This window comes from Dreissena polymorpha, unplaced genomic scaffold, assembly GCF_020536995.1.
Source record: "Dreissena polymorpha isolate Duluth1 unplaced genomic scaffold, UMN_Dpol_1.0 chrUn024, whole genome shotgun sequence".
NCBI lineage: Eukaryota > Metazoa > Mollusca > Bivalvia > Myida > Dreissenidae > Dreissena > Dreissena polymorpha.
Window position 1 is genome coordinate 138,936 of NW_026273338.1, and position 27,854 is coordinate 166,789.

The 27,854-nt window shown below is 35.6% G+C and overlaps 1 protein-coding gene across 1 annotated transcript; it reads left to right on the forward strand.

The window, feature by feature from the left end:
• The first annotated feature begins 30 nt into the window (after window positions 1–30).
• On the forward strand, window positions 31–27,854 carry LOC127863652 (uncharacterized). Its single transcript, XM_052403275.1, has 6 exons — window positions 31–67; window positions 8,994–9,195; window positions 9,505–9,560; window positions 11,197–11,329; window positions 11,991–12,025; window positions 25,291–27,854. The coding sequence occupies exons 2-6, from the start codon at window positions 9,003–9,005 to the stop codon at window positions 26,113–26,115; spliced, it is 1,242 nt and encodes a 413-aa protein (XP_052259235.1). The 5' UTR covers window positions 31–67; window positions 8,994–9,002; the 3' UTR covers window positions 26,116–27,854.

Sequence of the window (27,854 nt, forward strand, 5' to 3'; positions counted from 1 at the left end):
CTTAAAGTTATTTATAGCGAAATTAAAATTAGGAATCGATAGTTTACAGCAAACGAGTGAAACACAGGTGTGTGTGTTTTGTATTTTATCTACAATTTATACAAAAGGTACACTCAGGTATAGAAAAATCATTAATGTTGTTGTTTGTTGCGCGTAATCGTGGCACATATGCTAACCATCATAACATGCATTCGATGAAAATAATTACTAGTTCATCAATTCGGATAAATATTTCGGATATCTGTTTAAATACACGTTGGACCTACCAGTGCAGTACCAGTTGTAGATGAAATGTTCCTTTAAACCTTTAAACTGCAAATAACGCCCCTTAATTTTCTCTTTAACTCTGTTAAACTATAACCATATGCTGACTAAGATACTTTGCATTTCAAACTACAAAATGTACATGTAGCCTCTAAACCTATAAGTTCGTGCACCTTAAATTTCAATGGCATATCTTTCATGAAAGATCATTAGACAATAAATAAACGTGATATATACTTTATGATGTATCTTTTGTTTAACAAATAACGAGTGAAGTATGTTGGTTGACAGATAATAATGGAATTACGTACCTTTAAACATTCGTGTATATGGTAATCTGCGTCACACAGAATTACCCTATAAGATCGTGCATCGATTTTGATGACGACACAGCGAGGCCCTGGGATGTGTTTATAATAGCCGATATATGTTTTTGTGAATATGTGTTTATTTGAATTAAATATTTGTTGTTTTAGATGAATTTCATGAATAAACTGTAATGAAAATAATGGTTTAAACAAAACTTGTGTTCATAAAAACGAAAGATGAACGGTGATAACTGTTTTCAGAGGTCTAGATAAAGTGTATTTACTAATGGAAAAAAGCTAAATAAAATTCTATTCACAATTGGGGCATAAAAGGCTGTCACCCCTTCTAATGACAGTTGTTTTGTGACAAAATCCCAAATTGACGCAGTGAGAACCTTTATCGCAATAGGCCGGACACGATCTTAACGTATGGTCTCGTGTCAACATTTGGGGGAAAATTTTTCCGCATATACAGCATACTTTAATCGTATTGTAATGCAAAGTACAGAGTCCAAAATACAATTTCTAGACGGGCCTCCAAGGGAAACTACTCTTACAACATTTTACGATCAAAACATTGACAAACATAGCCGTCTGGTGAAGGAAATGTGCAGATTTTAAACATTGTTTAGGCTATTTCTTTGGAACGAGGTCAGAAAAACAGACAATTTATATCATATTTATTTATTTTTTTCTCATGATTGTTGTCTTATCGGCTGTGGAAATTCTCGCATTACAAAAGTGAACAGTTTTCGGGTACGTGCGTTCGAATGTTGCTTAGAAGTTTACGTCATAAAAAAGTACACGATCTTATAGGGCTGCACGAAGTTATAGGAATAGAGGATACAGAAAGAATTTAGAGCATGGAAGTAATACATTTACTACTAGTCTTATTTATAAGACACGCAAAAAATTTAGAGATACTTTTTATATGGGCTAAATTCTTTGGAACGTCTTGTCGGTGAAGGACCATTTATGTGGTGGACACCAGAAAGTTTAAATTTTCATCACTTTGCGTAAAATTGCGAAATAACATTACCAACTCATTCAGTTTTAGTCCAGAAGTCCATTTTTACCTCAAATATTGAATTGAAGTTAGAAAGGCATATATTCTTAAGTTAAAATTCTGTTTAAATTGCAACAATATCACTGACCTTTTGCCATATTATGAAACAGATTTAAATATCAACCAATCAGAAGAAGGCATTACGATGTAACGTGTACGCGTAATTTTATTTAACATGAGCTTTTTACACCGACTTTTACCTAACTAGATCTAGTATGCTCATCTTTGTCAATTTAATAAGCATATGTTCAAAACAGATATGGTGCAGTTTCTATTCACTCTCAGGGTTTTTTTTTACTAAGAAAGTGACGCCGATAATCGGAGTCTTCCCCTACCAGAATTTTTCCCCTAAAACTACCATTTCCCCTCCAAAAATATAATTTTTCACCAAAATATAATATTTTACCCTCAAAGAAATGTTTTTTCTTTCTTTTGGGAAGTCGACACTTATCCTATTTGTACCATGTACAACGATCTCGCTCTCTCTCTCTCCCGAAGAACACTCAAATCTGGGAATCCCAGTGATTCTATATATAGCTATTAAATTACGTCATGGAAACCGGGCAACTAATCGTATTAATCATGTGACTATTTTGATGGATTCCGGTCTTGCGCGAGAAGGGTGATTCGTCAATTAATTACCGGAAACCAGTCGAGTTTTCATCTGGGTTATGTGAAAGCCAAGATGGGTATAAACGTTAAAACAGAAAAAAAGTCTCACAATTGGCGTTCATACACGAACAAAATAAAACGTTCGGACTTGGAAAATATTAATTGCGTTGACGCATTTTTTAAGAATTAATCATCAAAAACCGTTGAAACCCAGCAGGATTTGGAGGTACATGTAATCAACATCGATTAATACTGTCGGATTATTGTGAAAGTGAAAGTAGACAATCTGCAGCTGCCGCACCTTTCCCTTCCAATACTGTAGCAGATCTAGATCGTCAACCCATTCATCATGAAATTGAAATCACAATATTGAAATCGTTCCCCGGCCCCAGTTGAAAACATTTCCCATTATTAGATCTACCCCTGCAACTTTATTTAGGACTTTGACTTTAATATCATACTTGTTCATGTCTTTAAGAACAAAAAGGTCAGAGACATGTCTCTTTTTCTAAAAAAAACCCTGAAGTCTGTAGGCGAGTTATAGACATTGAAATGAATAGTTTTTATTTTTTCCCCAAATATGTCTTTTTCGCGCTCGATTTTCCCCTTTTACCCAGCGTCCAGCGTCTTCCCCTTTTTCTAAAAAAAACCCCTGGCTCTTCTAAGTTTCAGCAACTGTTTATGCACGTCTTTTTCGCACCTCTGACTGTGTTGTTTTATGAACTTACATTCTACGTTACATAGGACGGTATACTGTACGATCTTTATCAATATTATTTATGTACAGTATAAAAATAAAAGATGTAATTTATTTCAGAACTTTTTAATTATCACTTTAGAAAAAAAACAATGCTTAATTCATCCAGAAAAGTAAAATAACATCGGTTTACTATGTAACGCTCTGCACCACAACAGACGAACGCAAACTGTATTTTACACTGTTTATTCTTCCACATTTAAACCAGATGCTTTACATCAAGGCCATGTTATTCGATTTACATCTACACAGCCAGCGAATCGAGATATTGAAAAATTGAATAGTGGTTGGATTTAAATTGCTCATGCGTGCAAAACTCGAAGTGTCATTACATAATTTTTACGGAACATTATAGAAAAATGAATTATCTACACAGGTATGTAAATATTATTGCAATCCGTTGATATTAAGTGTCTAATATTGGGGCTTGAATGTTGCTCACAAAATCCTTGCGCAACAATATAGACAAAGAAGGAAAAATGTCCACCATTGTTTAAATGCTTCAGCCGTTGTACGCTCCATATTTTTTTTACCAAAAAAAAAGTAGCTTAATATTTGAGAGCGTCAACAAGTTGGACTACATTTACTACTTGGAACACATTTAAAGATGACCTACAAAATCCCATCTCAAAAAACATTCAAACAAAGCTAATTAAACAGCTAGACACTTCCTTTGGTATCTAAGAATTAAAAATAGAACTGAACACATTTTAACACAAATATCTTAAATCTAAATAACAAAATAGTAAAAGCAATCATCTAAAGAAACTAAAAAGCCGAAGCTAACAAGAGCAGCGCAAGGCATATTGGTAATATATTGAAACCCACATCTTTGACATCCCAATTTTAGAACAAGATAACCCAGCACACTGTTAGATTAAAAAACACAATGCTCATACGTCGAGACTAAAAAAAAAGCCAGACTGAACATCCTCTTTGGAAAAATTGTCTCCAAAAGTCTGAAATACAAAACAAAGCTAAATATCTGTAATAAACAATTCAAGGATGCCCTGCACCAATCACATCTGATGCTATTCCTGACAAAGGCCCCTACCCTTATCCCTCCATACCAAACATCAAAATCACAGAAAATAGAATAACAAAACAATTACAAAATCTTAAAATCCACAAATTAAGCTTCAGGTCCAGATGAAATACCCAGTGGAATACTAAAGGAATACAATGCAGAAATATATCCCCAATGCTGACTTCAATCTTAAAAACGTCCCAGTCTCTTGGAAAAAGCCCAACTGATTAGAAATGTTCAAATTTATGCCCAGTTTTTAAAAAAGGAGACTTACATAAATGCTATAAATAACAAGCCAATATCACTTACATGAACATGCATTTGCTGTAAAATACTTGAACATGTCATCAATAGGTCTATCATGTCTCACCTTGATAAAAATAATATCTTATATGACCTCCAACACAGGTTTAGACCTTCCCATTTTTGCTTAACATAATTGACAGTCACATTATTCCTCCAAAACCTAGCCCTATCAAATAATCAAGGTATACAAACTTCCATCATCTTTATGGATTTTGCAAAAGCCTGCATTTAAGTACACTAACAGCACCTCATATACAAACTAAAATACTATGGAATTTATTCAAATGCTTTCTTCTGGATATCTTACTTCCTAACAAATAGAACCCAGATTGTTGTTTTAGAGGGAATCATGCCAGACAAGGTGCCTGTAACCTCTAGAGTTCCACAGGGTATATTCTTGGGAGCCACTTTATTTCTTATCTACATAAATGACTTTGATGATTATATAAAACATAGCACTCTGAGACTTCTTGCAGATACAGTACACTCCACGCGTTTTCCTCAAAAAACGCGCTAACGCCGCGTTTTTTTTTTCCTGCTAGCGAGTGTAAACGCGGAGTTTGTAAGCGAGGTAAAACGCGGCGTTCCGCCGAGTTCGCTAAACCCGCGGCGTATATTACATGTACTTTTGCCTAGTCGGTAAATGCAGACAATTTCCGTTCTTATCAGCGACCGTCGCGCAACACCGCGTTAGCAGTGTGCTTCTGGGCATGCCAAAAAAATGAAAAACATTGTCATTAAAAATTGTTTAAATACTGTGGCTTATAAAAATAGAGATAATTGTATAAACAATTCATATATGTTTTTATTCACAGGTACGTCGATAATATGAATGAATATACGACCACAGGTGAAGGGCGCGTGGCCAAGTCACTTTAACACTATCAATTTGTCATAAAACAACATTTTTTATCATATTGACCAAAAAAAAAAAAAAAAAAATTTTTTTTTTTTTTTTTTTGGTCAATATGATAAAAAATGTTGTTTTATGACAAATTGATAGTGTTAAAGTGACTTGGCCACGCGCCCTTCACCTGTGTATACGACAGGTAAAGCGTTTTGACCAATTAATATTTAATTAATAACACATATAACACCAGAATAAATGTTCCGTTTAATTTCCAAATGAGAATAATTGTTTGTAATCCGAAACACGCTTCCGATTTTTAATGTTAACACGACGTTTACAAATGCTTCCAATATAGTCTACAGTCATCATATATTTCCCGACAAAAGCGCGCGAAAATATGTCGCAATGTACAAGTTCAAGGTTTATGCGTGAAAAGCGTGTAAAGCGTGTGTGTATTGATTTTTTGATACAAACTTTGTAGTGCAGAGAACACTGAATTCTGTTGATTTCGGTTAACAGTTTCTTTGGTATTTTTTAACACAATTATATCACGAGTTTTTTTTTATTTCCTCCAAATTAATTTCAATTCAAATATCTTTATCGTTACGGTATTTTAGTATAGTAAATATTGAAACAGTTGTATTGTATACAGATTAAAGAGAACATCTGGACGGAACTGGATAAAGTGTTTGGCGTTATGTGTTGTTTAAACAAAATGGATTAACATGTGTGAATGTCACTCTGCAGATTTGGTCCATAATTACTGGTAAATAATGTTTTGAATGTCGACGCAACTAGAATACAACTGTGAATATTTAATGCAACATCAACTCAATAGTTACCACCTTCTTTTAACAATCAATGGAATAACCTACCTACAAAGATAAAATAAATGCATTAGTGAGCAGAGAATTGACTTTGTTCCGACAATTAAAACCATTCCTTTTTATGCATTGTTGAACGTTTTTACTACAGTAAGTTATGCGTTCAGACAGGAAGCGGCTTTCCTTTGATAACATCAAACTGTCAATTCACACATATTTCCGAGACTTTTAATAGGGTCCTCGGTCATTTGTTTACATGTTCAGTATAGAAAAAACACCTGCGTACATGAAAACTTTGAATTAAATTATCAAAATAAAAACAATGTTGCAAACTGTGATTATATTAATTGGTAAGTATGAGTTTAAAGACGACGATTTGTTTGTCATAAATCAACGAGTTTTCTATACAACTACTTCTACAACCACGTGGGGATCGATCTATCTTGGTTGTTATTTAATGGTATATTATATATACATATAAATAAATATATATATATACTTGTATTAAATGTAATTTTATGTGAAAATCAGGAAGTCAAACAAAGTTAAATTGATCGTAATCTCGTTAAACACTGAGTTTCGCCGCGTTGCCAACGCCGAGGGCCGCCGCGTCGGCTTATCAATTTTGCCGATCGTTCAACGCGGTGTCCAAAATCATGCAAACGCCGCGTATCGCGAAATTTCCTTAATCTCCGCGGCGTAACTGCACGCGGCGTATGGAGGGAAATTGGGGAAAACGCGTGGAGTGTACTGTATTAGCATCATGTACAAAAAAAATCAAAAACCTCTCCAATGCCCACAAGCTCCAAATAGATGTTAAAGCTGCTGGTCGATTGGGGGACTGGTTAATGCAATTCCATGAAAACAGTCTCAGCATTACTCAAAAAACAAAACCTATCATCTTCTCATATACATATGTAAACTACATGATCACATCCTTGAAAAAATAAATCGCAACAAATATCTAGGTCTTACACACCAAAGTAACCTCAAATGGAATAAACATATTAATCCAAACACATATAATGCAAGCCAGGCACTAGGATTTCTTTGCGGCAACCTAAAAATTAGCCCATCAAAACTTAAAGATATTTGTTACAAAGCAATAAATAGGCCTAAATTAGAATACTCCTCAACTGTCTGGGACCCTCATACACAAGCTCAAATAGATCAACTGGAAAAAGTATTAAAAAACATGCAGCAAGATTTCTAACAAACAGTTATCACAACCTAAGCTCAGAAATTAATATGATAGACAGCCGCAATTGGCCCACACTTGAAACACGAAGAAAAAAATCTGTCTCATCAGTTACCATCACTCCTCCTGATAATCTTCTTGTTCCTGTCCCCACCATGTAGGCTTTTAAATCAGAAACGTAGTTTACCCTTTCACACTTAGAAGCAAAATAGGTATGTGCAAACAGCATAAAACCAGAGCAGCCTGCAAGTAACTCGCAGTCTGTTCAGGTTTTATGCTGTTTGCTACTCATCAGTATCTTAGGGTTGGAAATGAATCCTTACAAACTTGAATAGAATATTAAGAATGGACTTAAATATAATTTGATTTTCTAAAGGACGTCAAATGCGTCAAAGTGCGTTTCTGAGTGGTCAAGAGTTAAAACATCTTAGAAATACATGTTTTTCCTAATAATAATTGTTGCAATTATGATGGATGATTAATACATTCACTTGAATGTTTGAACATATTGTTACTCTTGCATGCAAGCCAGGGGTAGTTGCTCCATTGGTGATTGAAGTTAAACTTAGGTGAGCCACCCAGAGCCATTTTGGTTCTCTTTTTTTTGGAAACTCAATTTTAGCTCACCTGAGCACAATGTGCTCATGGTGAGCCAGGGCCCTCAATCTATCAAATCTGCCGCCGAATTTCGGCGGCAGTTCCCCACCTGAAAAGTATACTTTTTTCCCCTTTTGGGGGGGAAAATTTCCTCTAAAAAAATCTCAATTCTATTTCAATTTAATCTTTTCAAACAAACTAAAATATGAAAAATGCAATGAATATAGTGCAAATATGTACAAATGTAATAATGAGAGAGTAAGTAAAAAATCCCCCCAAAATGGAAACGCCACGAAAATTCCCCCTCCTAAGGGCTGCGGACCCCTTCCCCCAAAGTAGTGTGAGGGCGCTGTGAGCTTTTGTGATCACTTTTTGTCAGTCGTGCGTGGTCGGTCGTGCAGTGTCAACATTTGCCTTGTTAAAACTCTAGAGGCCACATTCATTGTCCGATCTTCATGAAATTTGTCAGAAGATTTGTCTCAATGATATCTTGGACGAGTTCGAAAATGGCATCAATTGCTTGAAAAACCTTTTTGCCAGGGGATGGGGCATTTTTATGTCCCCCACCACTATAGTGGGGGACATATTGTTTTTGCCCTGTGTGTTGGTTTGTTGCTTTGTTTGTTTGCGTCAAATTTTAACATTTGCCATAACTTTTGCAATATTGAAGATAGCAACTTTATATTTGGCATGCACATGTATCTGATGGAGCTGCACAATTTGAGTGCTAAAAGGTCAAGGTCATCCTTTAAGGTCAAATATATGGGTAACTACAAATCGCTCATTTAATGTACACTTATGCATTTTGAAGATAGCAACTTGATATTTGGCATGCATGTGTATCTCATGGAGCTGCACATTTTGAGTGGTGAAAGGCCCAGGTCAAGGTCATCCTTCAAGGTAAGGTCAAATATGTGGACATAGTGCTTCACAAACGCATCTTGTTTTTAATATGGCTATACATGTACAAGGCTATAGTTAAACCTTGTTTACACTCTAGAGACCACATTTATCGTCCAATCTTCATGAAACTTGGTCAGGTGATTTGTCCCAATGATATCTTGGACAAGTTTAAAAATGATTCTGCTTTGTTGAAAAACAATGTCACCAGGGGCGGGCATTTTTCCTTATATGGTTTAAGTTAAACATTATTAACACTAGTTTATTTTTATTTTCATATTTAGATCAAGTGTATGGAAGTAATTGTGCGACAAGGCGGGACGGCAGGAGTCCTTGACTCTCCCTCAGGTCTTGATGACAACATGTTCCCTACTGACCAGCAGGATGAAGACAATCAGTTGGTTGCCATTGTGGCTGCAGATGGGGAAGACACTGGGACCATATATCAAGCAATGCTCATGTCAGATATGCTACCAAAGCAAGCAGGTGATATAAACCACCATAGTTACCACTCCTACCTGTCCTGTAGTATTGTAGATCAGAGAAATAATATCAGAATGAAAAGTAACACCCACTGCTTTCCCTTTTGGTTGGTTTACACCCAAATATTCCAACTTTTTTTGCATAATTTTTTTTTATAACTTACTTTATTTCTTCAACATATGCTTACTCCTGAATTATGATTACTCATACATAAAATCATATCTGTTTAATAGATCCCGATCAATTTTGGAATCACTGTCACTATTAATTCAACTAAGAAATAATATATGACCATCTTAATATTTACTTCAGAACCTAAGTTAAACTTGGATGAACAGAAGGAGTACACAGAGGGATGGAATATTCAGGTAAAACCAATCATAGTTACTTTTTTAAATCCTTTTTCAGTGTTTTTTTTTTCATTAAAAATCGGGTCTGGTAACCGGACACATTCCCAATGGAAAATAGTATATATTTTTCCCAAATGGGAGCTAAAATTTCCCAATGGAAGGTTTTTTGTGTTTTTTTTTAGATATAAATATTTTTTTCATCTCCCATCAATATAAGATCAACTTTAGTAAATATAATACTGTACACACTTGTATGTTCAATTTTGAAGCATTAGTTAGCAAAACAACACTAATTTCCCAATTTTAGTCAAAACGCGGCGAATTTTCCCAATCTAAAGGGACCTGGCCCCATTCCAAAATGGTGAAAAAAAACTGTTTTTTGTCAATAATCTGCCATGCTATCCTTCATCAACATACAGTCCACTCTCGTTATCTCGACATCGGATATCTCGATATTCTCGATATGTCGAGGTAAGCTCAATGTCCCAACTTTTTTCCTTCTTTTTTCCTTCTTTATCTATGTAAGTAAACATCGCATATCTCGATTTTCGTTATGTCGAATTATTCGATATGTCGATATAAAATTTTGTCCCGAGTCCCGATTTTACATGAATTTACTGTGGTTTATCTCGAAGTGCGAATAACTGTCCCAGTGTCGGAAAAAGGTGCGAAAATGCATTGAGTTATATTTTTGCGTATATAAAACGTAGTAAAGATAATAACGATGATAAAGACAAGACTTAAAATGGTTTTTCATTTGTATTTGATCCTGTACTTATAATCTATTGCACTTTGCATTTCAAACAACAAAATGTACATGTACAGTTCAGTATTCCGGAACGTGATTTACGCATGTTCAGATGGAAAACCCTCGTCTTGATTAGAGGTCAATTGCATCATCACTTTAAATAGCAACATAACCAGATGTTTACTCGACAGTCTAGAAAAATTATAACCGCATGTTTTCATCAATTCTGTAATACTTAAAACGTCATTTTAAGCATTAAAATAGCAATATTAATCGTGCCTCGTAAAAATGCGTATACATGTATATTAGGAAGAGAGTATTAAGCCTCATGTTGACGGCTTTGTAAGACCGCTTAGCAGGTAATTATATGTTAAAAACAAGGTAAAATTGCGTCTCATTTTCGTTTGAAAACGCCTAATCGGATATCTCGAACTCTCGTTATCTCGATATTTTTTCATGTTCCCGCCGACTTCGAGATAACGAGAGTGGACTGTACCTCATTTATGCTCTAAACTAGTATTTGTATGCCCCCTTCGAAGAAGAGGGGGTATAATGTTTTGCACATGTCGGTCCGTCCACCAGATGGTTTCCGGATGATAACTCTAGAACACTTAGGCCTAGGATCTAAAACTTGATGGGTACATTGATCATGACTGGCAGATGACCCCTATTGATTTTCAGGTCACTAGGTCAAAGGTCAAGGTCACAGTGACTCGAAATAGTAAAATGGTTTCCAGATGATAACTCAAGAATGCTTACGCCTAGGATCATGAAACTTCATAGGTACATTGTCATAGAAAATGTTCATTGTTAAGTAAAATTGAAAAGCAAGATTCAAGAAAAACGTAACAGAAATCGCATTTATTTCCATTCCCTTCAATCTACTGATGCTTATGTTTTTACCAGCACAAAGATGAGGGTGGCCAAGAGCAAATGAATCATTCCACCTCCTCCTCCTCAACTGACCTGTCCATCTCACAGAGCTCCTCCTCATCTTCCCTCAACTACAAGGCTGCAACCTGCCCTTCCAAACCCCCAGGTAAGAAGCCATAAAACCCACCAAGCATTGTCCTTCAACTTCTACTTCATTCAGATCTTTGAGTGAATATTGTTGAAGTTCTGTATTACAAGTACTAAGAGCCATTGTTTTCCTTTCTTTAGCTTATTTTTTCATGCCAACAAATTAATGATTCATCATTTTTGTATCCTGTTTTATCGCCGACATAGACTTTACAGAAGCAAATGTTTGTTATTTGTTCCCTACATGTGCTTTTTAACTGATTTGTCTAAACAAAAAATGGATTTACTTGACAATTACCTAAATGCTTATGTAAATAGTATTTGTCTTTATTTTCAGAGAAATTGTAATATTATTACCCTGAAAACACAATGAAATATCTAGTCAATATTAAAGTTTGATACTACACGTATTAAGAAACCCGTAATAAACTATGTTAAGTTTTTGGTATGCAACAACCATGCAATAACTTGTTATTTGACGCAAACATGTTTATTACCATATGTCATGGCTGTATAATGAGGCATAATCTCCCACCACAAGTGCTTGGCAACCAAAAATGTCAACAGCACATTTTTCCAGATGGCACAGCACGCAGCTGAAGCATCTAGATCATCTGATATTTATCTTATGTTGACGTAGGTTGATTTACAGACTTTGATTTTGCATTGTTTTGTTTCAGATGAGACAGCCGCATCAGATCAGCGCAGATACTCGGTATGCAACTTTGCTTAAGTGCTTATTCTGTCAGTATTTAAAGCGAGTATATACGATCTTGTCAAATATTTATTTATTTATATAAAATGTGTAAAAAACTTATTAAACATATATTTTTATATAAATTAAAATAAAAGTTAAGAAGAACATGTGTCCAAAAATGCTTAATAAACCAGATATTCTATTCTGAAATCGAAAAAGGCTGTACAGTCGAATTCGCCAGCATGTAAATCATGCATGTACAATGTGATTCTAAATTTAGTTTAACGGTTCATTTTAAATTCCTGCAACGATATCTATTCATACGACACATGAACACTAACTAAAAAGACGAATGCTTTGGTTTTTGTAGGAACATATGTACGAAATATATTCGTCACAATCGGCTCGGGGCGCTATTTTGTCTTTGCAGCATGTTATGAAATTCGTCTTCAATGTATACATTTTTAACCAGGTTTTTAACCAGGTTTTCCGAAGGAAAAAACTGGTTATTAGATTGGCGAATGCGGGCGGGCTGGCTGGCTAGCGGGCTGGCTGGCTGGCTGGCGGGCTGGCGGAACAAGCTTGTCCGGGCCATAACTATGTCGTTCATTGTCAGATTTTAAAATCATTTGGCACATTTGTTCACCATCATTGGACGGTGTGTCGCGCGAAAGAATTACGTCTATATCTCCAAGGTCAAGGTCACACTTTGAGTTCAAAGGTCAAAAATGGCCATAAATGAGCTTGTCCGAGCCATAACTATGTCGTTCATTGTCAGAATTTAAAATCATTTGGCACATTTGTTCACCATCATTGGACGGTGTGTCGCGCGAAATAATTACGTCGATATCTCCAAGGTCAAGGTCACACTTTGAGTTCAAAGGTAAAAAATAGCCATAAATGAGCTTGTCTGGGCTATAACTATGTCATTCATTATGATATTTTAAAATCATTTGGCACATTTGTTCAACATCATGGGACGGTGTGTTGCACAAAAGAATCACGTCAATATCTCCAATGTCAAGGTCGCCACGACTAAAAATAGATTTATTTTAAAACAAACTTACAAAGGGTGTTAATTTTGTTTGTTCATTTAAAAAGTTCAGTCTGAGTTGTCTCCCTTTATCAGATTTTTTTTCACAATGAAAACCTGGTTTTGTGACAATTTTGTCCCTTGTTCTTGCCTATTTTGTGTTATTGTAACATATTTTATCAATATATTACAATTTAACAAGTATAAAAAATCGTATAATCTCGCTTTAAGATAGTTTAAATGTTGATGGGATTTTGCTCAGTTTTAACTGCAAAGACTGAGCTTTTACAGTTGTGCAAGTCCATAAAATGCTTTCAGCTACAATAATCTGTCGTCCTTATTTGTTGAACAAATTATTCTGATAAGTACCATTCGGAAATGCCAGTTTTTGGCTGAGGCAAAACATCTTAAAATGGCCTAAAACTTTTTGTTTTACACAGAAGGGCATAAGGGCATGGTAAAGTAAGTTTAAAAAGGGCATCGTAAAGTAAATTTAAAAAGTGCATTTTAATGCATCTTTAATTAAACAAATTAAAAAAATTGGGGGGGGGGGGGAGAATTAAAGCATGTTAGTGTAACGTGTGCTTATTCTGTTATGGATGTATTTAATGAAATTTATTTCAAATGTTATCTTTTAAAGTCTTTAATTTCACTTCCATGCTTTAACAGATAACTGTTCAGAGTGATAAATATTATAAGGCAGAATATGAATTTGATGACACACATAGCCACTTACATTAACCTTAAACCCTCTTTGTCTTTTGCAGTTTGCAAACGATAATCTTGTCAAATTGGTTTACTTAAGAGCTGTACTCTTATTGACAAACACACGTTTTTGTTGCATATTGTAAACATTTCCAATAAATGTGTGTTGATGGTATCTAAAATGTATTCTCCGTCATTGATGGACAAACTCATTGCATTAAGCCCTACTTTATTCATATGATGTCCATGCAAATAATTCAATTGCTATTTGTTATTTTTGCCTAGTATCCTCATATTTCGCTACATTATTAGCCTTCTTTGAATAATAACGTACTTTACAGGTGTGCATGGCAATGTAAAATTGTGTAAGACCACATCCAATGTGACTATTATCAGTAATAAATTGGAACCTATGTTCTGGGGGCATATTAAAATCGCACGGTCCGTCAATCAGTCAGTCAGTCCGTCCGTCCGGATTAGTTTCCGCTCAATAACTCGAGCAATTGTCATCAGATCTTCACCAAACTTCATGAAAATGTGTAAGGCAATAACATCTGGGTCAAGTTCGATAATCGGCCAAATTGACCCAGACACTCCTGAGTTACGGCCCTTGAATCATCGTAAAATTGGTTTTTTTCTTGTTTCCGCTCAATAACTCGAGCAATTGTCATCAGATCTTCACCAAACTTCATGAAAATGTGTAAGGCAATAACATCTGGGTCATGTTCGATAATCGGCCAAATTGACCCAGACACTCCTGAGTTACGGCCCTTGAATCATCGTAAAATTGGGTTTTTTCTCGTTTCCACTCTATTACTCGAGCAATTGTTATCATATCTTTACCAAACTTCATCAAAATTTTTAAGGTAATAACATCTGGGTCAAGTTCGATAAGCAGCCAACTTGACCCACACACTCCCAAGTTACGGCCCTTTAATCATCGTAATTTTTTTTTCTCGTTTCTGCTCAATTACTCAAGCAATTGTCGTTGTATTTTTACCATACTTCATGAAAATGTGAAAGGCAATAACATCTAGGTCAAGTTCGATAATCAGCCAAATTGACTCAGACACTCCTGAGTTACGGCCCTTGAATCATTGAAAAATTGCGTTTTTCTCGTTTCTGCTCAAGAACTCGAGCAAATTTCATAGGATCTCTGCCACACTTCATGAAAATGTGTAAGGTCATAAGATCTAGGTCAAGTTCGATAATCAGCCGAATTGACTTGGACACTCCTGAGTTACGGCCCTTGAATCATAGAAAAATTGAGTTTGTTTCCTTATGTTATGAAGTTGTGCATGTTGGATTGTTATTGTCCTATATCAAAACTGAACTTTTTTTATGCCCCCGGTAGGGTGGCATATAGCAGTTGCACTGTCCGTCCGTCTGTCTGTCTGTCGCACTTTTGCGTTTAGGTTTCGAAAAATGCTCATGACTTCTATGTCGCTTCAGATGTAACCTTCATATTTGGTATGCATGTGTATATGGACAAGGCCTTTCCATACGCACACAAATTTTGACCCCTTTGACCTTGAATTTGAACTTAGGGTCGGCGTTTAGGTTTCGAAATCTGCAGTTAGGTTTCGAAAAAGTGTTTTTTGGGGGCATATGTCTTCCGATGGAGACAGCTCTTGTTTTAAGTTAGATTATCAACATGGCCTAGCCAGATCAATATATATATGACTGACTTGTTAGAGATGGTGGAAAGCAGGACTCTCAATTGGAAATGGCTTATTCGAATACAAGCCGTTGTTGGGAATCGTCATGTAATTATTCCTATGCCTCCCACTGATTCTAATTAAAGAAGGGCATTTGCTTCTAGCATCATGAGTATCATATGGAAAAGAAATTTTAGTGAAAAGAATTTGACTGCTAGAATATCTGCAATTATTGTTTTTGGTTTTTAACCAGGTTTTCCGAAGGAAAAAACTGGTTATTAGATTGGCGAATGCGGGCGGGCTGGCTGGCGGGCTGGCTGGCTGGCTGGCGGGCTGGCGGAATAAGCTTGTCCGGGCCATAACTATGTCGTTCATTGTCAGATTTTAAAATCATTTGGCACATTTGTTCACCATCATTGGACGGTGTGTCGCGCGAAATAATTACGTCGATATCTCCAAGGTCAAGGTGACACTTTGAGTTCAAAGGTCAAAAATGGCCATAAATGAGCTTGTCCAAGCCATAACTATGTCGTTCATCGTCAGATTTTAAAATCATTTGGCACATTTGTTCACCATCATTGGACGGTGTGTCGCGCGAAATAATTACTTCGATATCTCCAAGGTCAAGGTCACACTTTGAGTTCAAAGGTCAAAAATGGCCATAAATGAGCTTGTCCTGGCCATAACTATGTCATTCATTGTGAGATTTTAAAATCATTTGGCACATTTGTTCACCATCATGGGACGGTGTGTCCCACGAAAGAATCACGTCAATATCTCCAATGTCAAGGTCGCCACGACTAAAAATAGATTTAAAAAAAAAAATTACAAAGGGGGTTAATTTTTTTTGGTCATTTCAAAAGTTCAGTTTGAGTTTTCTCCCTTTATCAGATTTTTTTTTCACAATGAAAACCTGGTTTTGTGACAATTTTGTCCCTTGTTAGATAATTTTTCTTTGAATATTCACCCTTAGATATGCAAGTTTAATCGGTTAAACATGTCCGGATTGAGAGGGAAATATGAATGAAGAAGCAATACTTAAACAATTAAGTGTTAATGCTTTTAATTTCAATTAATAACAGTAGAATGTCAACTAGTTTTTAAAAATCTCTCAAAATTTAGTTTTTGCATCTCTTGAAAATTCAGATCAAATTTGCTTTCCAGTAGCAAATTAGGAGAGTTGAGTTTTACAGCTTGAAAGGCGATAAAAATAGAAAGCCTTTTAGAACCAAGTCCCAGAAGAATTTTTATTATGTGTCCCATGCTTGTCATTCTAATTGCACATAGACTTACATAATCTCACAAGGGCACAATTAATTGTTCACTCAATATTGTAAATTCTTGCTCACCTGTTTAGAATGGCTTTAGATCATGATTCTTGGAAAATCTAAAGAAGAATTCAAGATAAATTCAGTGGATTGATTCATGGAATCATGGTCTATGTTTAAACATTCACAGCAAAGGCAATACATTGTAGATACAAATATTTTAATCTGTAATTATACTAAACAACTGACTTTATAAAACTAAACCACTGTAACTATTGTTGCTTAAATACCATTCAATAGCAAAACACATTTGAGATATTATTTTTAACTCGACATAATTTATAAATAACACCCATGCTTGACACCTTTTTTAGCTCGACTTTGCGAAGAAAAATGAAAGCTATACTACTCGCCCGGCATCGGCGTCGCAGTTGGTTAAAGTTTTTATAAAGTCAAATAACTTGAACACTATCAAAGATAATTAACTCAAACTTGGAATACTTCTTTATGGCAACAAGACAATTTTGTATGTCAAGTTGCATAACTCTGTCAGCATTATTTTTAAGAGTTATGCCCCTTTTAATACTTAGAGAATTAAAAAATTGGTTAAAATTTGTGTTAAGATCCACTTTATTCCTAAAGTATCAAAGCTGTTGCTTTTATAATTGCAACACTAACTAACTATTATAAGGGGACTGTGCATGCAAAGTTATGTTACTCTGACTGGCATTTTGACAGAATTTTGTCCCCTTTTATACTTAGAAAATTGAAAATTTTGTTAATTTTTGTGTTTTGGTCCATTTTACTCCTTAAGTATCATAGCTATTGCTTTTAGACTTAGAACACTCGCTAACAACCATAAGGGGACTGTACAGGAACTGTACACATTTTAAGTGGTGAAAGGTCAAGGTCGTCCTTCAAGGTCAAAGGTCAAATACATGTATATGGCGTCTGTCCGTCCGTCCGAAAACTTTAACATTGGTCATAACTTTTGCAATATTAAAGATAGCAACTTGATATTTGGCATGCATGTGTATGTCATGGAGCTGCACATTTTGAGTGCTGAAAGGTCAAGTTCATCCTTCAAGGTCAAGGTCAAATGTAAAAGTTTGCATTATTGAACATAGCAACTCGATATTTGGCATGCATGCGTATCTCATGGAGCTGCACACTTTGAGTGGTGAAAGGTCAAGGTCATCCTTCAAGGTCAAAGGTCAAAATTTGCAATATTGAAGATAGCAGCTCAATATTTGGCATGCATGCATATCTCATAGAGCTGCACATTTTTAGTGGTGAAAGGTCAAGGTCATCCTCAAAGGTCAATGTCAAATTTTGCAATATTGAAGATATCAACTCGATATTTGGAATGCATGCGTATCTCATGGAGCTGCGCATTTTGAGTGGTGAAAGGTCAAGGTCATCCTTCAAGATCAAAGGTCAAATTTTGCAATATTGAAGATATTAACTCGATATTTGGCATGCATGCGTATCTCATGGAGCTGCACATTTTGAGTGGTGAAAGGTCAAGGTCATCCTTCAAGGTCAAATGTCAAATATATGTCTTCAAAGCGGCACAATAGGGGGCATTGTGTTTCTGACAAACACATCTCTTGATTTACAAATACTTTCAACTAATTTAAACTGGTTTTACATCACTTGGGTGTTTACATAGCTGTTGCTTTTCAATTATCAGTTGTTTTCCGCAATTATCCATGTCACCACTTTTACCTCAACGGGGACCTGAATTTTGGATATACCATGCTTTAAACCATACATTCCCAACAGGTTAAAAAATTGTATGTTTATACCTTTACCTTTAAGATACTTATTTTGATGCATTTGTAGTCCCTTTGAAAGTTAGATTTAATTAAAGACCTTTATTACTAGATTCAAGTTTTAAAGGCTTCATTTTAAACCCTTAGATACTGATGAGCAGCAAATAGCATAAGATAAGAACAGACTGAGAGTTACTTGCAGCCTTTTCAGTTTTTTTTTCTGTTTGCACATAGCCATTTTCACTTTTGAGGGGGAAAGGGTTAAAATAGTACCAATACAACACCCTGCTTGCTACTATTTAGCTTTAATAATTAACACAATTGATATTAATGCTCATTCTATTAACCCAATTTTCCCACCTTTTCAATTACATGTCAGTGCATCATTCGTTCATTCACAAATATGTTATTGATTCCACAATTGAACTGAATAACCAAATTAATGCAATCCTAAGTAAACACCCTGGCAGAAAACAACATGTAAATCACTCAAATCCATTAGATTACGCAATCGTGAATCAGTATTTAAAACATTTTGTCATGCAACTGAAAAATAATGTGCAAACACTCTCCTACGCAGTTGTTTGATTGAAAGATTTGTTTTGTGCTTAGAGTGATCCATGTACTGGGTTTCAGCCCCAAATTAAAGGAGGTTTATATGACTCTGTAAACACAGGATCATTAGAGATTAATGTCCCACTGTATGTTTATACTGATTAAAATGTCATGAGTCATGACTGCTTGCACGTCATGATGCTATTTCTGTGTTTCCTGTTTATGGTCATGCTAAAAGTTTATACCTTCTTTGCCCATTTATGGTTGTGCTTTTAGCGTTATGTATCTTAAACTAATTATTACGAAACAAAATTGTTTTTCAAAAGAGCTTGGTAGGATAATAAAAGCAAGAAGGATCACCAGTTTTCTTGAATGGAAAATAGACGATACAAATACCAATATGTTTATAACACTTATTCGAATGTGTTCCTGTAAGTAAGTTATACATAGGATATGAAATGCCAAGCTGTGTCTTGAGTTTTCTGTTTAAATGAAATTGTTTCAAGACTTTGTTTTTATGTTATGCAATAAGTTGATTTAGTCCTATTGTCATATCTACGGACAAAGTTCAACAATTCATTGTCTGTTATTTTTGCTGTATTATTTTGGCTTGAGAAAACTGTATTTGAATATTTGTCCGTATTTTTTTGCATTTTTTCCAGCCCACCCTATTTTGTTAAGAGTTTTAAATAGTTGGTCTTACATATTGAAGTATCCTCAGTGACCTCACGCTGATGTATACCGGGTAATTTAACCTATTGCAATAGACATGTCTTTATATTAGTTTGTGTTTCCAAATGAAAAGGCACCAAGCGTGTTGTTTTGGCTGTGGCTCCTTTAATGTGCTGAAAATTGTTTAGTGCTTTCTGTTTAGTGCTTTCTGTTAAGTCAACTAATAAATCCTTATCATTTTTATTTACCTCACCTGATAATAATGTGCTCAAGGTGAGCTATTTTGAGCACCCTACCTCCAGTGTTGTGAGGTGTCCGTCATCAACATTAAGCTAATTATCACTCGAAAGGACACATTTTAAATCAAATATCGATAAATCTTGGTCAGAATGTGTATCTTGACAAATACTACGTTGCCAGGTTGATAGTGATTGTATATTTGGCGAATACATGGAGCTGAAACATACTGGAGTGACCGGAAATTTCTTTTCCTATTTCAATTGGCAGACAATTGCACGAGACCAAGATTATGTAAAGTATCATAGTCATCAACAAACAACCTGAGGATCAATATTGTCTTAATTGTAACAGAATAATTATATCATTATTGAGTATGTGTAATTTAAACAAGGGCTGTTTGTAAAACATGCATGCCCCCTATATGGGCTCTCCGTTGTAGTGAGAGCCATCGTGTGAATATGTTTTTTGTCACTGTGACCTTGACCTTTGACCTAGTGACCTGAAAATCAATAGGGGTCATCTGCCAGTCATGATCAATGTACCTATGAAGTTTCATGATCCTAGCCATAAGCATTCTTGAGTTATCATCCGGACACCATTTTACTATTTCGGATCACCGTGACCTTGACCTTTGACCTAGTGACCTGAAAATCAATAGGGGTCATCTGCGAGTCATGATCATTCTATCTATCAAGTTTCATGATCCTAGGAATAAGCGTTTTTCAGTTATCATCCGGAAACCATTTTACTATTTCGGGTCATCGTGACCTTGACCTTTGACCTAGTGACCTCAAAATCAATAGGGGTCATCTGCGAGTCATGATCAATCTACCTATCAAGTTTCATGATCCTAGGCCTAAGCGTTCTTGAGTTATCATCCGGAAACCATTTTACTATTTCGGGTCACTGTGACCTTGACCTTTGACCTAGTGACCTCAAAATCAATAGGAGTCATCTGCGAGTCCTGATCAATCTACCTATCAAGTTTCATGATCCTAGGCCTAAGCGTTCTTGAGTTATCATCCGGAAACCATTTTACTATTTCGAGTCACTATGACCTTGACCTTTGACCTAGTGACCTGAAAATCAATAGGGGTAATCTGCGAGTCATGATCAATCTAGCTATCAAGTTTCATGATCCTTGGCCTAAGCGTTCTTGAGTTATCATCCGGAAACCATTTTACTATTTTGGGTCACTGTGACCTTGACCTTTGACTTTGTGACCTCAAAATCAAAAGGGGTAATCTGCGAGTCATGATCAATGTACCTATGAAGTTTCATGATCCTAGGCCCAAGCGTTCTTGAGTTATCGTCTGACAACCACCTGGTGGACGGACCGACAGACAGACCGACATGAGCAAAGCAATATACCCCCTCTTCTTCGAAGGGGGGCATACAAAAAACTCCATGAGTGTTATAGTTCATATCAGTGCAGTAGTTTAAAAATTACTACAATTTTTTTTAGATCTATTCAAAAGAGATCCTTTCTCAATTAAAAGCTGTATTCCTGCATGTCTCATTTGTTGCAATGACTTTCACACATAATGCCAACTGGTGGAGTATCCAGCTATCAGTATTTGTTCCACTGTCGCATCTCTATATAAGACATGTCTCAAGCTGCCTTACCATAACTCTGATAACGTTAGCATATCATGTCCAATATTGTACAGATAGTAGTGTTATTGTGACATTACTTTGATCGGATTGGGTCTATTCTGAGAAAGATTTGTTCTACAAGACTCTTATGTCCAGTTTTAATTAATTTTGAAAGGATTGTAACGTCAGAAGAATATTTTCTTTTGAGTTGGATCATACAAGTAAGTGTGGATACTTTTGAAAATGACTGTTTAAGAGTTCAACTTCAATTTTAACAAATATGGAATGGTTTTAACAAAATTAACTAAAACTATAATGTTATTAATAAAGTGATGAGTGTTCATGTTATATTTTTACTAAATATATTTAACTATTTAAGAAAACAATGCAGGTAAAAGTAAAACATGCTGTTATGTAATAGGAAAAATAAATATGTTTACAAATAAAAAATGGACATCTGCTTGTAATTGACAAAGACTAACTTCAATTTCAAGAAGTTTTAATTCTTTTATGTGGATAACAGCATTTTGTGACTTTTTATGTCCCCCACCACTATAGTGGGGGACATTTTGTTTTTGCCCTGTCTGTTGGTTTGTTTGTTTGTTTGTGTGTTTGTTTGTTTGCCCCAACTTTAACATTTGCTATTACTTTTACAATATTGAAGATAGCAACTTGATATTTGGCATGCATGTGTATCTCATGGAGCTGCACATTTTGAGTGGTGAAAGGTCAAGGTCATCCTTCAAGGTCAAAGGTCAAATATATAGCTTCAAAGAGGCGCAAAAGGGGACATAGTGTTTCTGACAAACACATATCTTGTTTTTTTATAATTTTATTGTTTAGTGTTTTATGTGCTAAATAATTGCAAATGTCTTGTTTAAATAAGCCATATCATTCATATCACACATTTAAGGGAGTGCTATTATTTCTTGACATGTTTTCACTGCATTCTGTCAGATGTAAAACAATTTCAGAGAAGTTTCATAGGCTGTACAAAATGTTTTTCTTGTAAGTGAGACATGTTCATTTTGATTATTTTGTTTAAATATTAACTGCCAAAATATATCTCACTCCTGTATGTGAGACAAGGGAAGTTGCAAAACAATTTGAACAAGACTTGTAGCTAAGTAACAATTAAGCTTGCTTGCTAAACAATATGTTCATCATGGAATCATGGGGACATATATAAGGATACCATTCTAGCCATATGATCTTAAGTAAACAATTTAACTGACAAACTTGCATACAATAAGAACTTGACAATTCTGTGCATATGTATGTCTGAATGATGTAGCACAGTAGTGTATCATATACAAAACTTGTGTGATGTTCTTTTCTTGATATTTAACATTTGGTGAACAAAACTATAATGAAATGCTGAAATATAAGTCCACTCAACCATTAGACTTACAAACTCTATTTTGTAACCTTCTTACATGTATTATGTCTTGCAGAGCATTTTGTCATTAGTCTTTTATGAATATGGAAGTTCTTATTGTTCTATTTTTGTTCTTATTGTTCTATTTGTGCCGGTGTATTATTGGTCCCATTGGCTCTTCAGCAGCAGTATGCTACATGTTAAAGCTAAATCGAACTTGATCTGACTAGGGGACACCCGAGGGTATATAATGAGCTTCATTGAAATGTTCTATCAAACATTTCAATTTTTTTAAGTGAGTGAAACTATATATATGTAACTCTCAGCACCAATACCGTGTTTTAGCCGTGTGCTATAAGGCTTAATTCTCAACAGTGAGTTTGTCAGCCCTCAGATTGCATGAAGTCATTCAGTGTATATTTTTAGATATTAATGTTGTTTTATTTGAACACAATAAAATAATTAAAAGTATTTCTACATTATATCCCAACAAACAAAGTTTAGGGGGGCATATAGGAGTGAGCTTGTCTGTCTCTTTGTCGGTCCGTATTAAGTGTCCGCTCTCTAATTCAAGTAGTTTTCATCCGATCTTCACCAAACTTGGTCAGAAGTTGTATCTAGATGATGTCTAGGCCAAGTTCGAACATGGGCCTTGCTGGGTCAAAAACTAGGTCACGGGGTCACTTAGTGCGTTTTAAACATTCAGCATGTTGTCCGCTCTCTAATTCAAGTAGTTTTCATCCAATCTATATCAAACTTGGTCAGAAGTTGTATCTAGATGATGTCTAGGCCAAGTTCGAACATGGGCCTTGCCGGGTCAAAAACTAGGTCACTGGGTCACTTTGTGCGTTTTAAACATTCGGCATGTTGTCCGCTCTCTAATTCAAGTAGTTTTCATCCGATCTTCACCAAACTTGGTCAGAAGTTGTATCTACATGATGTCTAGGCCAAATTGAACATGGGCCTTTCCGGGTAAAAACTAGGTCACGGGGTCACTTGGTGCGTTTTAAACATTCAGCATGTTGTCCGCTCTCTAATTCAAGTAGTTTTCATCCAATCTTCACCAAACTTGGTCAGAAGTTGTATCTAGATGATCTTAAGGCTAAGTTCGAACATGGATCTTACTGGGTCAAAAACTAGGTCACAGGGTCACTTAGTGCGTTTTTTAACATTCAGCATGGTGTCCTCTCTCTTATTCAAGTAGTTTTCATCCGATTTTCACCAAACTTGGTCAGAAGTTTTATCTATATGATCTGAAGGCCAAGTTTGAACATGGGCCATGCCAGATCAAAAACTAGGTCACAGGGTCAATTAGTACATTTTACACATTGACCATGGTGTCCGCTCTCTATTTCAAGTAGTTTAAATCCGGTCTTCACCACACTTGGTCAGAAGTTGTAAGTAGATGATGTGTAGGTCAAGTTCGAACATGGGCCATGCCAGGTCAAAAACTAGGTCACGGGGTCACTGATTGTGTTTTAAACCTCACCATGTTTTCCGGTCTCTAATTCAAGTAGTTTTTATCCAATCTTCACCAAAATTGGTCAGAAGTTGTATCTTGCTAATGATAGGTAAAGTTTGAATATGGGTCATGCCGGGTCAAAAACTAGGTCTCAGGTAATCTTAGTGCGTTTTAAACCTCACTATGTTGTCCGCTTTTTAATTCAAGTAGTTTTCATCCAATCCTCACCAAACTTGGTCACAAGTTTTATCTAAATGATCTCTAGGACAAATTTTAACATGGGCCATTCTGGGCCTTAAACTAGGTCATAGGGTCACTTAGTGCGTTTTTTAAAATTCAGCATGGTGTCCGCTCTCTAATTCAAGTAGTTTACATCCGATCTTCACCAAACTTGGTCAGAAGTTTTATGGAGATGATCTTAAGGCCAAGTTAGAACATGGGCCTTTCTGGGTCAAAAACTAGGTCAAGGGGTCACTAAGTGTGTTTTAAAAATTGAGCATGGTGTCCGCTGTTTTTTGTGAAGACGACATGCAAAATATTATGTGTCAATGCGGCATGTGGGGGTATTCGTCACAACTGTGACAAAGCTCTAGTTTCTTTTCATGCTTCTTCTGCTCATTAAATTTGAAGTAATCTTATCATTAAGGAAGAATCCACTGTGTGATTAACTCTGTGTACGATACAATTAGCATTTAATTTATGCTCATGAAGGTACAAAAAAGCCAAACTTTGCCCTACTTTCATGTTAAGAAACTGCTGGTTGACTTTTATTTGAAGCTTATTAAACATATTTTGCTGAACTGTTTCCTGCATACTTGTCTTATATGTATGTTTGTTTATTTATATCCATTTATTTTAAAGCAGCAAATCTTTCTCCTTAACAGTTCCTTATGTTTGCAGAGTTGTGTAGAACTATAACAATGTTTTGTTTTTACTTTCAGTCATCAAGTGTGCCCCACTCACCACTCTATTCCCGGTCACCTTTTCCTGAAGTTACTGTAAAGAAGGACATCCAGCTTGCAGGCTCAGTTAACACTAATTGCTATAACGCAGCAGTCAATGAGGGTCTTGGATGTGAATCCAACATAAATATCAGCAGGTACATAGCCAAGGCTCGCAATCTCATATCTAGAAAACATGGGCTCAGTGAGTATTGTACTGAACGAAAAAGCGAAAAACAGTTTAAGCATAGTAGTGCGTATGTCCAGTACGAACATGCACCAGTGTTAAGTGACACCTCCAGCGATCAGGAAAGAGAGCCTTTGAATTTATTGCATGGACAAGCATCTGTTTTACCTGGTTCAAGCATACTGCAGAGAGCAGTTACACAGACATTTTCAATGCCTTCACTCGGTAACCAAACACTGTTACTCAGTTCGCTGCCATTGTGCAATGAAGAATCCAGCTTTCCAGTAAAGCAATTGGGAATTGATTCTGCCAGCACTCACACAAACAGAACGCAGGTATGCAGTTCAGAAGTGACAGCCAAAAGCGGTTCAAGGAGTACACCTTGGGATAATACAGTGCCTGACATGAAAAAATATCGCTATAACCAAACTGCAATGGCCTTACAGCAGTCTGGTTTAATGAAAACAACAATTAAAACAGCTGAGCTTCTCAGAAAAAGTCGCCTGCTTCAAGAAGAGCTAAGAAAACTCCGAAGAGAGACTGCATTCTTGGTGCAGTCTGTACTTAACAATCCAGAAAACAAGCACATAAAAGAACTGTATTTTAACCAGCCTCAAACACAATCTTTTAAGTCCTAATGTGACTTTGAAACAACAACAATACCACTAGGTGCATATGGGATGTAGTAAGTGCAATCATCTAAAAGATTGAGACTGTCTCAATGTACTTACGCCTTGTTAAGTGAAGACAATCTTCTTAAGGATTGTGACTATCTCAGTGGACTTACGCCTTGTAAAGTTAAGACAATCTTCTTAAGGATTGTGACTATCTAGAGGCACTTACGCCTTGTCATTGTTTTGAATCTATATGTGCCATTATTGTGTCTAATCTATATGTGCCATTATTGTGTCTTTTTTATTGTTGCACTGAAGACTCCAAGGTTTACTAAGGCGGAATGTGGGTCTGTTTGAATTAATCCTTGAAGGCTCTTTTAAAGAGGTGTTACTAGCATGGGTTGAATGAATAAAATGATTGCCAACAGTTTTCGTCAGGGATTGTATGTCATTATGGTCATGTTTGAGAAAGCAGCATTTTTGCATTTTGTTGTTACATGTAATTGTATGACAACGATGCCGATGGAGGTTTTGATTGCCAGTTATATTCCAATTTGAAAAGTTCTTTCTGACAGCAGAGCTTCTGTTGATTGTTGTTAAGTTTTCTGTTATAACTTATATTAATTTTTTTTTAAAGTTTGATGTTTAAACAAACAAGTTATTTGTATATATAATGACTTCTAGATCCATGTGATTTTTTATCAGCATTTTAAACGTCATGTTTTTATCAGTTGGGTCCAGAATATCTTAAAATGAAAAGAAATACTGTGTGTAGTGGGTTTCACATTAAAAGTTAGTTTTATGAAGACTATCTCTTTAGCAACCCAACGAGTTAAGGCTTGTAAATTTGGTCAGTTTAGGTGTTTGAAATGGTAATCACCAATTCAATACACGATTTTAGATATGTTGTTCAGTCTTGGTAATGGAATAATCAGATTTAAAAAAGATATTCAATGGTGGGACAAGACTTGACTCATTTAAAAGAAGGATGTGGCTAAATTTGATCTTAGCATTAGAAACAATTGAAATGGTTTGTGGGAGAAGTAGGAGTGAGAAAATCCAGGAATTGAAGATGACTTCATTTGTTTGACATTTGTGTGAAACACAAATGAGACTTTGCTCTCTTCTGTAAATAATTTCTATGATAATTGATTATTATTGTTACAATGTGCTCTTGATGTTGTTGAGTTGTCTTCACTGGCCTTTTTTTGTTACACGATCATGCCTTGTTTTTGCAATGGTGAGGTATTGTTCAACTGTATTGCGCTGTTGATAATGAGTCAAAAACTGTAAAGTCAAAGATGGCCAGTAAAGGGTAAATATTCTGATATTTTGTATTTATATCTATTTATACAAACCTGTTTTGATGTGTTACATTCCTACATAGAGTAATCTTCTTTTATTAATAAAACTACTGTCAAATAAATTTATTGTGATTACATATAGCAGTTTGTGTAAATGAACTGTATAAATTAACGTTTCTGTTGTAACAATTTGAGTTACTTCATTTTTATTACAACAATATTTTTCATAGGAATCTATTATATCTTTCAAAAAGTTTATTTATATCTACTGTGTTTGGTGGTATTGTTTCCGCATACCTATACTGTTGTAAACTTTGTTATTAAGCTGGATGTCTTTGTTCTTATTCAGTCGAAGATAGTAAAAATTGTGATGAAAGTGTTATTTGTTTTCTCCATTCATGTCATGTGTAGAAACTGACCTGTTCATGTCGTACGAAATCCATGTACATCTGTGAATTT